The following is a 16,301-nucleotide window of genomic DNA, read 5'->3' as shown; positions in this document are numbered from 1 at the left end:
CTTCTCTCTATGGACAAGCTGCTTGGTTACATCATGTATTTTTCAAGTTATAAGAAATGTGCAGCTGAACCATAGACTTCTGCAGGGTCAGATCATTTGATTCAACTTTATGGCTGATAGAAACCTGCTTCCATGAGGCTGAGTTCAACACAGAAGAGGTGATTAGTGGGGACAATGACAGAAGAGCTGGAAGAATTAACTTTCATTTATTCCAACATTTACTGGGCACTTACTAAATGCCAGGAACTGGAGATACAAATATAAGAGTACTTAAACTTCAAGAATATTTTCCATACTCTAATACAAAACAAAATTCTGTGTGAGGATAAGGAAAGGTGACCTGTCTTGGCCTAGTGGATAGGAAAGATAGAAGTGGCATTTTAATTAGACCTGGAGACCTGAGGAAAGGTATGGTCATGGAAAAGCATGCCAGTTGGTAAGTTTGGGGCATGCTACTTCTGTACCCCATCTGCCACATCGATACAGGTAGAAGGCTAGAGGTTGGAACCTTTTAGCCCAAGATAAGATTAGAGATAATCTAGGTATTTAATAACAGATTCAAGAGTTCCATTCAACTGACAATTGTCAAGACTTAAGTGTGTAATTACTGGATTCAACAAATTTTTATTAGGTACTTTAATTGTGGGCTTGGCCTTTAACAAAATTTATGATTAAAACACTATAGATGGGAAGATGTTTTATTTAGGTACAGATATTTAAGTATGTTATATTCCTTCCATTTGCAGAAAATATTTAAGTATTTTCCACTAGTTTATAAGTTCATTGTTCAATTTTTAAATTAATGGTGGCAATCATATCAGCTTTCAGTAAAGGGTTCCTTCTGCAGCAAAGAAATTCTATAGCAGGCTTCTAGACACACAAATAGCAATGCAATGACAGTTTTAAATCCCCAGGTTTACATATTTTTAAAAAGTTTTCTTCAAAAGTGAAAATAAAAAACTACAAGTTGAATACATACAGAGTTAAAAAAAAAAAAAAAAAAAACAAAAAACATCTTGAGAAAACTCCCAGAGTTAAAACACCTTCTGAAAACAGCAATCAATCACACTGCTGAAAGGCTCAACAGTCCTAATAACTCTTGACTGTGAGAAAATAAGAGGTTAAGATGGCTAGACCACAAATTTTTCTACCACCATTTGTTTGCAGGATGATTTATTGGAAATGAGGCTAAGAATTTAAGTTACAAACTCTACTTGGACAGATGCCACATCTTACCCTTCTGGGTCTCCTGCATTCAGTACAGGATTTTTAGTTCTCAGCAGATACTCAGAAAATGTCTGTTGAATAAGGAAATGCTTAGCAGACCTTAGAGTCTGATTTGTAAAAATAGCAAACTGCCAGAGGCAAGTGACATTTTTTTTTAAATTTTAAATTAGTTTTCAAAATTAAGAATGTGAAGTCTTAAGTCTACTTGTATTTATGATTACATTTAAACAATTTGAAAACAACAGATTCAAAACCATCTGATAGACAAGAAAACTATACATATGGCTAATTTAAAAAATTAGGTGAGTTACTTTGTAGTGCTAAATTAAACTTAAGAATTTCAAAATAAAGATACACTTGACCACTAATTAATAGAAAAGTACCCTTTTATTGATAGGTAAGACAAGTGTATTTACAATAGTCAATTGTTAGATTATATAATAATCTGACTGTGAGACTTTTTAAAGCAGCAGTATTCTAGGGATTACAATTTATAAGGGGAAAAGAAAAACATTCCAAATATGTTTCTGTTACAGAAAATACATTTGAACAATGACAGAAACACTTAAGGCTAAGTAGTATTAGACCTTTTCCTCCATCTCTATGGGAATAATCAAAGTACATTTTTGTCACAAAGACAGAAGGCTGATTTTGTGTATGTGTGTGTGAGGGAGAGAAACAATAGGATAGGGTTTCTGTCAGAAGGCTAGTATGTTTAAAAATAGAGCTCATCAAGGTTCTGTATAAGTAATATACAATGCTGCCAAGCAGTCCAAACTCACATTCGATACTGACTGCAGACTCATTTGAAGATGGAAACTGCTCTAGCCCCTGCAACCATATCAAGGACTAGGAGATTATCAAATCCTTTGAAGTCCAATAATGCTTTCTGAAATAAGATTGTTGAAAAAAGGATTTCTGTTACAGTGCAAAGAACATTTTGATAGAAATTCATGTCTACAAAGAAGTTAAATGATACAGATGCTCCTTACATTAACATTTACTGTTCTTGCTCTAAAAAGGGAGAAATATCTAGCAATTGCAAATAATATGGGTCAGTCAAAAATATGTATTAAGAGTCCTACAGGGCACCTTATATAAGTCAGTTCTCAAAGTATATATATATGTGTATATATTTGACACTCTCCAAGTGAGGATATTAATTTTTTGAAGAACATTAGACACAACACTAGGTCTTTTATTATTCCATGAACTATTGAGGTAGGAGTCTCCATTTATCTCACTTTCACAGATTATATAATAAAGTCAAATGCAAGTACCAAAAATGACAGTAATCCACAAGACTGAACCATTACACTATATACCAAGTCTTTCCTTCTGCAGATGAGCAAGTTTGGGAGTTCTCTGTGCATCAAGAAACTTAATTAAAAATAACAAATGTTGTAATATTTTGTAGACATGTATATAAATACCACAAATTTCAATTGTGATTTTATGTATTTTTGCAACTGTTAAAAAATAAATAGTGCAATCATTAGTGGTAACACAAATAGGACTGTGGCTTTTTGAAATGTGTTCCTACATCTATCACAAAAGCTGCCACCTTGGAAAACTAGGGAAACATTTGCTGTTTTTTACTGTCTGACCATCAGCAATGGAAGGGGGAAAAATCCACTATTTTTTTAGTGTCAGGTTTTCAAGAAATCATAGCCAGTTTAATTACAGTCAAACATCTTCAGCATGTGAACTTGCTTCACCCTCTCAGGGTGAAGACTGAGCACGAAGCATACGTCACGTATACCAATATATGTACGTTTGTGAAAAAGCTAAAAATTAGCTCAGATTACATGAACAGCCCTTAAAACACAGTTACAGGTTTAAATTTTTACATGTTACATTTTTAAAGTAAACATTACCAAAAGTTAGTTAATTTATGAAAAAGAAAGTAATAAATCACAGCTGAATTTTAAAAAATAAAAGAAAAAATGAAGAAAAACCACATCGTGACATGGGAAAAATCTATTTGGTTTGCATCATTGAGTATCTTAAAAGACTACTCAATGAAACCAGCTTTGTAACATACTATTTCATGGTCAAGAATGCTTTTTATTAGATGTGTATATGTGATGAATGATACAAACAGGTACTTAGGTAGTCAGACTCCCAAGAAGTATGAGTATTTTCAAAGTGCGTTACTGACCAAAACAATGCTTTGTGAGCTATAATTTAAGAACTAAAAGATAGTGAAGAATGACCTCTGCATATTCCAACAAAGAATCACTAGTTCAGATTTTCACCTGGCTTTAAAATACTAAGCTTTGGAAAAACCACAAAAGTTTTATTTTAACCCCATGTTTACAAAAAAGTGATTCATACATGAAAACTGGGTTTTCACCGGGTTTAATACATTAAAATGACATAATCCAATCCTACTCATGCATCACTTTCAGAAACACAGTGCAACTGGAAATATTTTTGCCATCACAGTGGACATTTCTAAAAAGCAAATGCCTGTGGGTGTTCCTGAGCCTTCAAAATAATAATAATAATAATAATAATAGTAAAAAGAAAAGTAACAGACACCACAGTTCTCTAAGAATGGCTGTGTTCTGCACATTGTGGAAAGATAATAAAAATAGCCTTCTAGAGTTTCAATATGCCTCGGAACATGGATTTCATCTCCCTCAGTTTGCTCTTGCTGACTTCTTAGATCACTTGATTAGAAGCCTGTTTTCATTGCTTCTTTACTAATTGCTGTTGGTACTTTGTAGGCTACACCTTTTAAACTTCTGTAAAGAACATTACAAGCTATTTCATGTAATTTAATTTTGTGCTGAATATTCTTCAAAGAATTTTATAAATAATACAATATTGTAAATGAGTCTTCAAATTCTCTTGTTGTTATACCATATTGTTGCTTTCTCCAACTTTATCTACAAACTGTAAGGAAAAGAAAAGCAGATAATTAAAGAGAGTCTACAGCATTATATAACACTATATCAACATTTTAAATCTTCATTAAATAAATCCAGCTTTACAAGAAAATTTGTGGAAATTTAAAGTATGATCGACAATGATTAATCCAGTATTACTCACCACCATTTTCTGACACATAAAGATATATATTTTTTCAAAGTTGTTTTTGTATGACATGTTGTACATATGAATTAAGGGTGCAACATGAAAAATGCAACACAATGAATAAAAAAAATTGTATAAAATGATGTTAACACTGCTAGCTTAACAAAACAAAACAAAAACAAAAAAACAAAATTGAAATGTCAGCCACTCATGCATTAATGAACCCAATAAGATATTTCAACTGACCATTATTGTGGATCTCTTCGGGGCCTATGTCGTCTTTGAACAAACAGATTTAACTCCATTAAGTTCAATAATTAACAACAGCTATTGACTAAAAATACTTTAAATGTGTATTCTGGACTTCAGACTGAAAGTGGCAATGGCATTACAAACAGATTTAATGATGCAAAAATTTATAATTATTAAATATAAACTTTAACACACATTATGTAAATGGTTATTTACTTTGGTTACTCCACCCCAAATAAAAAGTAGTTTGGCTTTCTTCAGCATTCCAGATGGTAAAGATTGAAACAAAGTATGTAATTAGTGGAGATACTAAAAGTTATATCACCCCAGTGCTTATAATCTTATCAAATTCTAGCAATCATCTATTTCTTTCACTTCACACTTCATAGTTGTATTTAAATATTTATTATAACTAAGTACTAATGGCAGGAAGCATTATTCTGTCAGGTGTCCATTTATGCAAATATTGCAGAATTCTTAAATTAAGGACACAAATATTGAGTACAACTCTTTAAGAAATTTCAGTAAATTCAAAAGTCATTCTAAATATAAACATTATTACTATATGAGTTTGAAGATAAATGCAAATGAAATCAGGATATACCCCTATAAGCCTAGGTTTCAACATTTTGTATTATTACAGGTAGGTAACCAACACACCAAAGCTAAAACTTGCTTGGAAAGTACTCATGAATTTGCTAGAATTTTAAAGTAAATTTCAGAGCCAAAAAAGTACAACATTCTCTCTCTAAAGGAAAAATTCCAATTCTAAAATTAACCCATGGATAGAAATGTGATTAGGCTTATAGTGGTATTTATTTTCCTGTGGACAAGCCATCCTTTAGCTCTTTGAGAATTCAATCAATGCTATGGACTTTCTCTTTAGAAACACCTATAAAAAAATATGTACATGACTTTAGGAAACTGATAGACTTCCCAAGACATAACCAGAACTTGAGATTCCTAAAATTTGCTTTAATGCCCATTTGTCCTGGTTGTTCAGGATAGACTTGGAACTATGAAATTTCTCCAAAGGAGGTTATGAAGAAGGTTAGGCAATAGAGTTACTTCTGACATGGATCATATCCAGAGCCAAAAGGATTGTTCCTAACGCAGATCAACTCCAGATTCTTTTAGGATTTAAGGATCTCATTTAGTTTTAAAATTTATGGAGGCTGACTAAAAAACAGTTATCCAGAACTGTCTTGAGATAGACCAAATTCCCTCAGGGCAACAAAAGATCATCCTTCATTTATTTTTTATTTTATTTTATGTGGTGCTGGGGATACAGGGCCTTGTGTACACTAGGCAAGTGCTTTATTACTAGGTTACACCCCCAGTGCATTCATTTAGCAAAAATGTTTTGAGTTTCTATTATATGCCAGCTGTTAGCTGGGCACTGGAATAGAAGAATGATTAAAAATAAAACTCATCTCTGTCCCTGAAGACAAGCCTTTCTCTTGACAATCAAAAGAAAGATAATGCTATGATAGAGGCGTGCACAGGGATGCTACAGAATCAAACCCCATGCCAGCAACAGCATGTCAGGAAAGATTTTTCTAAGGAAGAAATAAGAAGTTGAATCCTATAAGGCCTTCTGAGCCCCACTAATAGGTGGGATGACTTAGTATCAAACATTTACTGAAAGAACCTTAAATAAAGGGAAGAAAATTCTCTTGTCAATTTTTAAAATGTTTTCTTTAACCTTTACTTCTTATTTGATTTGACTCCTTTATTTTATCAAGATGAAAGTCAAGGTCTACCAGGGGAAAAAGACATGACAAGATTGTTCAAACTTTGGACAGGGCTGGGAAAAGAATCTTGTCAACTGATTTCCAGTGTAATCCATTCAAATTGGTATTACAATCTTAATCCATTCAAATTGGTATTACAATCTTAGAAATAAAATAAGTGCTAGACATAATGGTTTCTTTTTTATGTAATTGCTTCTAAAATTAGAGATTATATAAAAGTCAATGGAAAAAACCTTGAACTCTCAAAGAGAAAGGAAGCATAGCATTATCAATCTGAGTAACACTAAAAAATAGAGAATAGTAAAAATGGACACGGTGAAACAAAACTAGGTTTTACAGGCTTAGCAATGTTTATTTTCTGGTAAACTTGGTAACCAAGATTTATGTGAAATAGTCATTTATATCATAATGAAAAACTTATCAATTAATCATGTACCAATTACTCAAATTTCTAAAGGTAAGAAGCATCAAAATGTATTCATTTTGGTGGTCTAAAAACACATTGCTAAATACATGATTACTTACTGATCTAATTCCAGGTAAATTTAAGAGGGATCCAAGCACTGGCACTCTTCTAATAAAGCCAACAACCACAGGAAAGAAGCCCCTGGGAGACACAGAAAAAAGGTTCTTAAAACTTACATATTTCTATTACCAAGATCAAGCATGAATAACTAACTAAAAAGAAATGATGCCATTAAAAATGTGAATGTTTTAGAGAATCATGAATAACTACAAATGTAATGTAAAAACTTTTGACTACTGGTTAAAAACCTAAGAAACAGCATAATGAAGCTTAGCTGTGTTGTACACTCAGATTCTGTATTATCTTGGTTCAACTGCTAAAGATTTCCTCAACCATAGTGAGTTGTACGAGGTAAAACTGATCAAAAGAAAGGAGCTGTAGAGACCATATGTATAGAACCATGAAAATAATAATTGCTATCATTTACTGAATAAATAGTAAGTGCCAACATTTAACGAACAATGACAGACTACCTGTCAGATGGTAATCCTCATATTGTGTCACATTTTTGGGTAGAAATACAAGCCCACAGAAGTTACATAGCTTCTAACTAGTTTAATTCTTGATCAGTTAAACTACCACTGTATAGGAAGAGGGAAATAGTTTATTTAAAAAATGTACAAGGAATAAACTTTCTCTGGGTCCTAAAGTTAGGCATATAGGGATGAAAATATTACAGTGGACAGAATTCAGAAATGAGCAATAATGAATCTGCAACATATATGGACTAAAAGGATTAAACAGAAAGCAGTAGCTTTTAAATTAGAGAAATAGTTCTTTTATTGATGGTGCACTGTACATATTTCAAAGACAATTATAATTGTTTTCTAGCAGTATTAAATCCAAAAGGATCATTTTATTTTGTTTTAAAATAAGTTTTAAATATAAAAATGTGTGATTTCAAAGGCTACCATTTAGGATTACAAATATCTGGAGAAAGAATGTCAAAGATCTTTGGCACTATTTCTCAAACTAAGAACACCTCAAAATATAAAACCCAACAACAAAAAAGCTTCCCTAAACCATGGAGCCAATATATCATTCCAAGTTACCAATGATGCTGACTTCTCATCCTTTATTCATCTCAAAGATCACTTTAGCATTTAACTTTTACTACTAAAATTCCTATTGAATGAAGAAAGTTAATGATTTCCCCCCATGGTCCTTAATTAAGGTACTCATCTTCTGCTGGAACATAATCTGCTATGATGAACTGCTCTTCCTCACCCTCTCCTTTCTTGGCCACTATGATCCTTACTTCTAGTTCTTCTCTGATCTTTTCCAGTGTTTCTTTCTCTTCCCTAAAATGTCAAGGGGTTCTAAGATTCCAATACTATCATTCTATACTCTGTGCTGTATCAAGAGCCTCTTAACTAGCTTCTCAGTCTTCTCTTTTCAATACATGATTTATCCTGAGGTTAGAACAATTTTCTAGAACACTTACCAGGCTGTATCCATTTATGCTTAAAAATCTTTGTACCCCTCCCTTCCCCAAATACTTGTCCCTAGCACAAATTTGGTAAGAGAATAAAGTAACAAGTCATTCAAAGAAAGTTTGCAACCTGACCCCAAACTTCCTTTTCCCCCTCATTGCCAACCATTTTCTTCCATTTATCACATGTTCTTTTTCTGCCAGACGATTATTTTTAGAACAAGCTGTGACTTTCAAGACCCTGTCTGCTACTTCTCTCAGTCAACTGCCCTTCATTTTCTCATTTATGGGATGAATTCTAACTCATTCTTTAAGGTACAGTTTATTTGTTAATATTTCTTACCTCTGCTTGGATTAATTCCTTAATTATACATGCATATATATATAAAATAATATTATGACTATATATATAATATTATGACTATATCTGCCTCGTATCTTTATGGTCTTCTTTCCATATTAGAAATGAGAGATTTCCTAAAGCAGGTTTGGCCCTTAAGTTGTTTTTATGGCTCTTGTAATAAAGTGCCCAGTAGACAAAAGACAAAGGATATTCATTGTTTAAACAAATAATTAATGCCAACCTTAAAAAAGGTATTTTCTCACATGCATGCTTTTGTTGATTTACTTGCTAACTGCCATTTGTAAAATATTCATTGATCCAAATCGCCCATAGTTCCTTTGGTACAGGATTTGCTAATATGAATATGCACTAATAAACAAATTACAGTTAAGTGGACTGTCACTTGAACTATGAAGTATCAGTTTTTATATGTTAAAATTCTAGATGTGTCTATCTAGCTATCACTGTTTATTTAGTTGATAAAAATATCAAACATAAAGATATTGTTTTAAAATGACACTAAAATGAATCTTACTGCATTGAAAGTAATTTACAAGATAATTTAGACTTATTTAGGCAATCATGTACATTTGGTAAGCATTTTTATAGTTGGTCGATCTAAAACCAAAATAAAAGATTCAACCTAAACCACAATTCATTAAAGGAAATGATCATATTACTGACACTGATATATGTACCTGAGATTTTAAAATAATTATCTGATATGCCAGTTTATTGAAAGAGAAAATAAAATCATTGCCTTACCTGAACAAGAGAAAGAATCCATAAATTTCGAAGATCATGCCTATCAAAGGCCAACCAATAAGGACTACAAATACACCACCTAGGAAAAATCCTGTAGCTTTCATTTTATGTTTTTGGAAGAAGAATCTGAATGTTCTTTCTAAACCAATTACAAAAGCCAAGCCAGCCACAAATAAAACCTAGAAGAGAAGAAAATGCAACACAGGAAAAGTAGTTAACCAAGCATAAATTTAGGTCAATGCTAAATATAATAAAAAGAAGGACATTTGACTTTTAACATGGGCAACTGGCCAAGAGAACAACCAAGAAAGAAAACCAAGGAGTGGGTTTAAGCATGTTAAAATTGTAGCTGTATTCCACTCATCTCATTCCTTTTCTATTTGATTAAAAGGAGAAAAAGAGAAACAAACAAAGATGTTACAAAGGGGCATCTGTGTTTACAGTAGTTTCCTTAGTGTGGCTGGATGAGGATAGCTTAGTGGAGTGATAAGCTGGCAAGGCTCAGACAGAGAAGCTGCCTATAGACATGTCACTCAAAGGTATTCCTCCTGGTTCCAAAATATTCACATGGGCCAAAAGAGTTTCTATGGATGGGAGAAATATTGACATGACTAGAACACAGTAGAACAGAATACACAATGCAAAGCTAGGAAGGATATTCCAGTTTTATTACTTCTAAAATATCTGCTTGGCATCAGAAATAAAAATACAACCAGGTTTTTAAAAATATACATATATTTTGTATGTTCTGTTCATGAACAAGTAGTGGTGATCTATTAAGAGCCTTCCTTTTCCTGTGTTTTATTCTGAAATACTTCCCTTTCCCATTGTTCTTCATTAGTGAAAACTACTTCACACAGATGTATATTAAGCCTAACAGTTCAGCTTCATATTCTTGCGTACAAATGCTGTTTATATTATCATTTATTAAAAGACCAATTATGGTGTCCTTTAAATGTACTTCAAAAGAAATGTAATCATTATTCAGTAACTTTATTGCCTTCTTAGGAGGGTTATTACTTCTGGAGCTCTTATACAACCCACACACGTGGACAGTGCACTACACATTCCAAATAGCACATAACCTTTCTAAGCAAGTCAATTAATAACACAGTGGTATATTTTAAAAGGTTTAAAAGGTTATTTAAAATCTGTTTATTTCATGCAGCTCAATCAAATGTAAAGCCTCAGATGTTTATAGTCAAAACATTTTAATACATTTACTAAGACTATCAAGGCATCTATTTTGAATGGCCATTTAAAGACAACCTTTACTTAATTTGGTGTAACTTAACAAAACAGTTTTGGAATTAGAACACCTCATTAAGTGTTCATCTTTTATTTAAACAGAAAGCTGACAGGTTGCATTCCTGATGGAAATACAGTATATAATAGTAATTACACAGGAATAAATTATATCTCTCAAATCTGGCAGCAGGTAATAATTCATTTATAGTTAAAAATTCTTTATGAATTTAGTTAAAATATATTCCAAAACTCACATTTCCAATAGCCAGTAGTGCTTTGTCAAAAAAGAGAATCATTCCAAAGAACAGGAAAAACACTCCAAATCCTGTTAATCCCATTCCAATTTCTGCAATAAAAGTTATATGGTTAAGGGTAGAGAAAAATTAAAGTCACATTAGTATCCCTGTAAACTAAACAAGAATAATTTTCTACTTTTTCTTTTGGTTAATATAAAGAAATCGCTGTCCAATATTGCAGGTTAACTTCATAATGACATTCATTCAGATCTCAAACAAATTAAACTGACATCAGCAAATTACCTCAGCATTTAAAACTATGAATGGGAATGCCTAATCCTCATGTAAGGAGACAGAATTTCTTACACCCATAACAGAAAAGATAAATCAGATGTTAAATCTTTGATTGTATTTTTTCCCTCTCAAAACCTCTTGGCATTAGACATAAACATAAAGATTTCCTTTATTTATTGCTTTTCATATTCTATAATTATTACTTATATGTACAATATCTGTACTTCTTAAAATTAATTCCTTCCTCCACCTATTATAAATGTTATAGTAGGTCAACACAATCTACTTCATTCAATTATACGTTGCTTCTCACGGTGACAAGAAATATTTTGAGATTATGGTAGCTGTTGTTTCAAAAAGTTAATTTTCAGAAGGTCAGGCATTACTTTTCACTTTTTGTTAAGACATGGTCTATGTTACCCAGGTTGATCTGAACTCCATGGGCTCCAGTGCTCTGCCTGCTTTGCCTTCCATGTAGCCAGGATTACAGGTGTGTGCCATGCCTAGCTCACTTTCAACTTCTTGATGGCTTATTATGAATTTATCATCTATCAATTTATCTGTACTACGAATCCATTCATCTATTTAAGTTTAGAGTCCTAAAATCAACTCTCCAAAATTTCAAATACTGTTTAACCTAATATTAGTATTCTAAATTTTTACTTTATCATTAAACAACAAAGATCAACTATTAAGAGGCCAGGAACTGTTTCACATACTGAATATACAATAGTGGACAAAGTATAAGGTTTGACATCTAGGTTCATCTTGCATATAAAATTAGTAGTTTTATTTAGTTTATATTCTTAGGTGTTATCTTTTTAGTTTGAAAGGTCTTAACTTTCTAAGGTGACAGACACACTCTTCTGTTTAAGCTACAAAACACAATCTACTAAGCTACCTCCTTGATCATTTTAGTTTGGTTTTTAGAGAAAACAGCCATTATTTTATCTAAAAGCACTATCAGCATACAGACAATGAGTCAGAGGAGAAGCTGTTTTTGGAAACACAATATTAAATATACTCTTAATGATTTCTTTTTTTAAAAAAAATATTTATTTTTTAGTTTTAGGTGGACACAATATCTTTATTTTATTTTTACATGGTGCTGAGAATCAAACCCAGTGCCTCACATATGCTAGGCGGACGCACTACCACTCCACATCCCCAGCCCACTCTTAGTGATTTCTAATCTGTTACTTAACCTTTTTGCCTCAGCTCCAGAAAACTAAAATCTAGGTCACAGTTACTTCAAAAATTCTTAAGCCACATAAAATGTTCTGATAATTGGAAAATTTATATCAACTTTATCTAATTCTTTATTTCTGACCTCCTAAATTTCCTGATAGCTATTATCTTCTCTTCTAGCCACCTTTTGCTCCCAATGTCAGTCTGAAAGAATTCAGGTACCTGCCTATAAATACAGAAAAGTTTAAATGCATTCCACCAGTATAAAATTTCAATAAAAAATGGAGGCTAATATTTCATGCTTAAATATCTTAAATGAATTAACAAAAATAACTATTTAGATATTAGATAAAATTTCCTATAGGAAAATATGGGTAAAAGAGCAAGTAAAATTCCATCGTACAACTATTTAGTAGCTGGCATTTAATTATTACAGCTGTTATTAAATGACTAATTTCTATCTTTTCACAAATTATCTTAATGATTACATAAACATTTTAAGATTCTGGCTCATCAGAAAGGAAATGATATAGAAATATACTATGTATTGAGAATTTACCATAAGTTAGGCACTATATGGTTTTTTACACCGCTTATATAAATTAATCATCCCAACACTACTAGAATGTAGAGATAATGAAATCATGTTAGAGACAGAGGAAACTGAAATTCAGAAAGGTGACTTAAGTTGCCCAAAGTCACACTTTTGGTTAAATGTTTTAGCCAGGTCTATCTGAACTCAAAGCCCATATGATTAACTATTATTAACTATTATAAATACTTCTACCCACAGGATGGATGGGAGTGTGCGTGTGCGTGTGCGTGTGCGTGTGTGTGTGTGTATGTATATTCTCAGTTTAAATACATTTGGTAAAATGAAACTCAAGGATATTGGAGTACACTGAACTTCGGGAAAAACACACTTAGGTGATTAAAGTTTGATATTACTTTATACACTAGATCTATTAAAAACTGACTGTAGTGAAAGAGGACCACATCTGATAAATGGCTTATTGGTTAAGAGTTGTTTATACAGTATATGGTAATTCCTTTAATAAAATTGTGAGGTAAACAGTGCAATGGCCCCTTGTTTCATATGGACAACCAAGGACTCAGAGAGATTAAATGATTTGTCCTGGAACATACAATCAGCAGAAATATCTTTGTGTGTGATACTGGTATGGAGTCAACTTAGAATGCAAGTCTGGTCTTCTCACTTTCTAGCCAATGGTCCTACAACTACAACACAGGAACCAAAACATTCCTACTGCTTTATTCAGTATAAGTCAGAAGGGAACAGCTGTTTGTAACATCTTAGCCAAAACTAGCCCTGGCATGATGTTCCCAAGTATTGTCAGATCTACATAGGCCCAAAGACTCAAAATGGTCTCATTACCCTTTCTCATTTCCAGAATTCCTTTCCTCCCCATCATTACCCATTCAGAAGCCCTGTAAGGCTATTAAAAGCCCTACATAGAGCTGCCTTCTTTCTACTAGAATAATAGTAAAATAAATTTATCTTCCTTTTGTATTGTATCTTCATACTCCTACCCTCAAATTAAAAAAAAAAGTTAACAGATTAGTGAAAGCAAACTAAAAAGTGAATTTATTTAACATTAAAAAACCTATTATGGAAATTTTATAAGGAACAATATGTGTAATCCAATGGCAATCACTGCTAGCATTTTAGAACTTATTCATAATTGATTAAAAGCAGCACTGTCTTACTATACTCTTAAAAAAAGTCAAAAAATAATTCAACTGGATATCAATTGAATATTATGATAGAATTTTATGCAATGTGAGAAGATGAAGTGACAAATTAGATACAACATGAACTGGCTCTATCTCATCTTCCTTAATAAATCTTTTTGTTTTTATGGAGTGGAGAGAGTGCTATTATAGAATCCCCTAAGACAATCATGAATTGCTATTTTTATTCTACTCTGATTAGTGTTTGGTCACCCTCTCCTAGAATTGAAATCCCAGAATAATTCTGGCAAATCACTTGAATGATGGCCAATCTTTTGCAGTTAAACACAAACACAATTTGAAACTAATTATTTTATGTTTCAATCTATTCTCTCACCTAAAACATCTGGTAAGTTAAAAAAGAGTAAAATTACATCTTTCTCACAAATATAATGAAGTCTGATAAAACCCCTTGTTTTGGTGTTTGGAAAGGTAGACTAGGCACTCATTCCTATAATAAATCTTCAGTAGAAGAGAATCTCTATGCATAGGATAAGTCATATTTTAATATATACATATATATTACAGACTCAGATCATTCTAGGACCTCAAAGTTTTTTTTTAGATGCTAGTGGAGTACACTGAAAAGAACAAAAAGTTTTTGAGCCAGCAGAACTAGGATCAAGTCTTATTTCTGCTATTTTTCTTATGAATTTCTTTTGTGCCTCAATTAATTTATGAAGGGGCATGCTTCTCTCTGCTTTACATGGCTCATATAAGAATTAACATGATTTATACACATGATAAATCGGAAGAAAATATATAATTATAGTAGATCTAAAGGTCTACACTTACATATTTTCTCTTTTCTCATCAGAGTGGAGTGAGGCTGATGGAACAAAATGTACCAAAATTGGTAAGTTTCCTGGGCCAGAGCAAGTGGCCCCAAGGTCCAGACCCCAGGTCCAGTTTGTACTGGGAAAAAAAGAGCCTGACTGGGGTGGCAGTGTGCGGAGAAGACTTTAAAAGATCTGTTAAGTTCAAGTCTGCCATGACTCGAATCTAAACCTTAAGACTCCATTTTGAAATAGAGCATTTTAAATGAAGTTCTACTTTAACTTCAGAGGATTGTTAATTCTTATAATTTTGAAAATTTGAGTAAGCGTACCTCCCCCAAATGGAAGGCATGGAAGACAAAAGAAAATGTGCAAAAAGAGACTATCATGATCATTAAAAGGTAAGGAAGCAAAGAGTTTAAGCAGTTTGTAAATAAAAAATAAATTATTAAGATTCACAAGAAGGAATAGAAAATTGGAAATGTTATCTTTCAAGAAAAGGAAACATGGAACCATACAGATGACATGGGCTTGGAGAATTCTGGCAGGCAGAAAGTGATGCCAAAATAGTAAAACAAGTCATAAAGCATACTATACAATACTAACGAAAGAAATGTTTTAACTGAACATAATGTGGTTTTTTAATGCTGCTGAAACTTTGGCAGGCAGAAAAGTGAAATCATAAGGGATTTTTGGAAGGCAGCTTCCAGTGGTGGCGAAAGGAAAATATTCAAAATATTTAAGCACGATTTCAAAAACAACCCACAGCAGGTGACATTTAAAATACCACCTCCCCAAAATTAACCAGCCAGTGACTTGTAAAGGACTCCAAGTATTTCATGTGCAGAACCGACCCCACTGCGCGGGCCGCGCACCAAACTTTCTCTCGTGGCGGTCCGGCGGAACAAAGAGCCCATCTCACCCGGGTGAGGAGAGCAGCGCGACCCCGTCGCGAAACACTCTCAAGTAAAGCTCCCCTTCCCCAGCTTGAGCGCTCCACCCAGCCCCATCGACTCTTCTCCCAGGCCAGGTCGGCTACTGCAAGTCCAGCCCCGGTCCGCTCCAGTCAGTCCTCAGGTCCCGGCAGCCCTTTCCCAATCTCGCAGGCCACCGCCCCAACGCAGAGCTTCATTCATTGACCCAGCCTGAGCGACCCACGGGCGAAACGAGCCCGAGCGAGGGGTGAGCGGGGATCGAGGCGGGGACCCCGGGGACAGGCGCTTACTCTGGGTGTCCGTTAAGGAGATCATGGTTGCAGTGGTGAGGGCAGCGGAGGCAGCACCTCAGAATGCCCAGGGTGGAAAGCTGAGTAGAGAGAAATGAAGCCGGGGAGCAGCCCCGGAGAGCCGCCACGTCTTCCGGAAACACGCAGCCACCCACACCTCAACTTCAAGACAGCTTTCCATTGGCTAAACCTGCTCACAAAATCAACCAATAACCCGTGGTCTTGTTCGATGATGCGCATG

The 16,301-nt window shown here is 33.6% G+C and overlaps 1 protein-coding gene across 2 annotated transcripts; it reads right to left on the bottom strand.

Moving 5' to 3' along the window:
* Nucleotides 1–1,595: 1,595 nt before the first annotated feature.
* Golt1b (golgi transport 1B) lies at nt 1,596–16,234 on the bottom strand. Of its 2 annotated transcripts, XM_058576296.1 has the most exons (6): nt 16,061–16,234; nt 10,844–10,935; nt 9,342–9,520; nt 6,801–6,882; nt 4,516–4,548; nt 1,596–4,128 (listed from the first exon to the last, which is right to left on the bottom strand). In XM_058576296.1, the coding sequence occupies exons 1-5, from the start codon at nt 16,083–16,085 to the stop codon at nt 4,540–4,542; spliced, it is 387 nt and encodes a 128-aa protein (XP_058432279.1). In that variant the 5' UTR covers nt 16,086–16,234; the 3' UTR covers nt 1,596–4,128; nt 4,516–4,539. The 2 variants fall into 2 exon arrangements, with proteins under 2 accessions (XP_058432279.1, XP_046292189.1); XM_046436233.2 differs by lacking the exon at nt 4,516–4,548.
* Between the last annotated feature and the right edge of the window lie 67 nt (nt 16,235–16,301).

The sequence above is a fragment of the Marmota monax genome, unplaced genomic scaffold (genome assembly GCF_021218885.2).
Source record: "Marmota monax isolate L192 unplaced genomic scaffold, Marmota_monax_Labrador192_F-V1.1 WCK01_AAM20220418_F8-fsc00012, whole genome shotgun sequence".
NCBI classification, from domain to species: Eukaryota; Metazoa; Chordata; class Mammalia; order Rodentia; family Sciuridae; genus Marmota; species Marmota monax.
The sequence above is the reverse complement of the archived record's forward strand: the minus strand, read 5'-3'. Positions and strand labels throughout refer to the sequence as shown.

Bases quoted from the DNA above. Each gene is read 5' to 3' on its own strand.
- Golt1b (XM_046436233.2), bottom strand. From the start codon at position 16,085: ATGATCTCCTTAACGGACACCCAGA. The intron at 10,936-16,060 runs GTAAGCGCCTGT...CTTTTATTGCAG, and splicing joins CTCCTTAACGGACACCCAGA to AAATTGGAATGGGATTAACA. The intron at 6,883-9,341 runs GTAAGGCAATGA...TGTGTCTCCCAG, and splicing joins GGATTCTTTCTCTTGTTCAG to GGGCTTCTTTCCTGTGGTTG.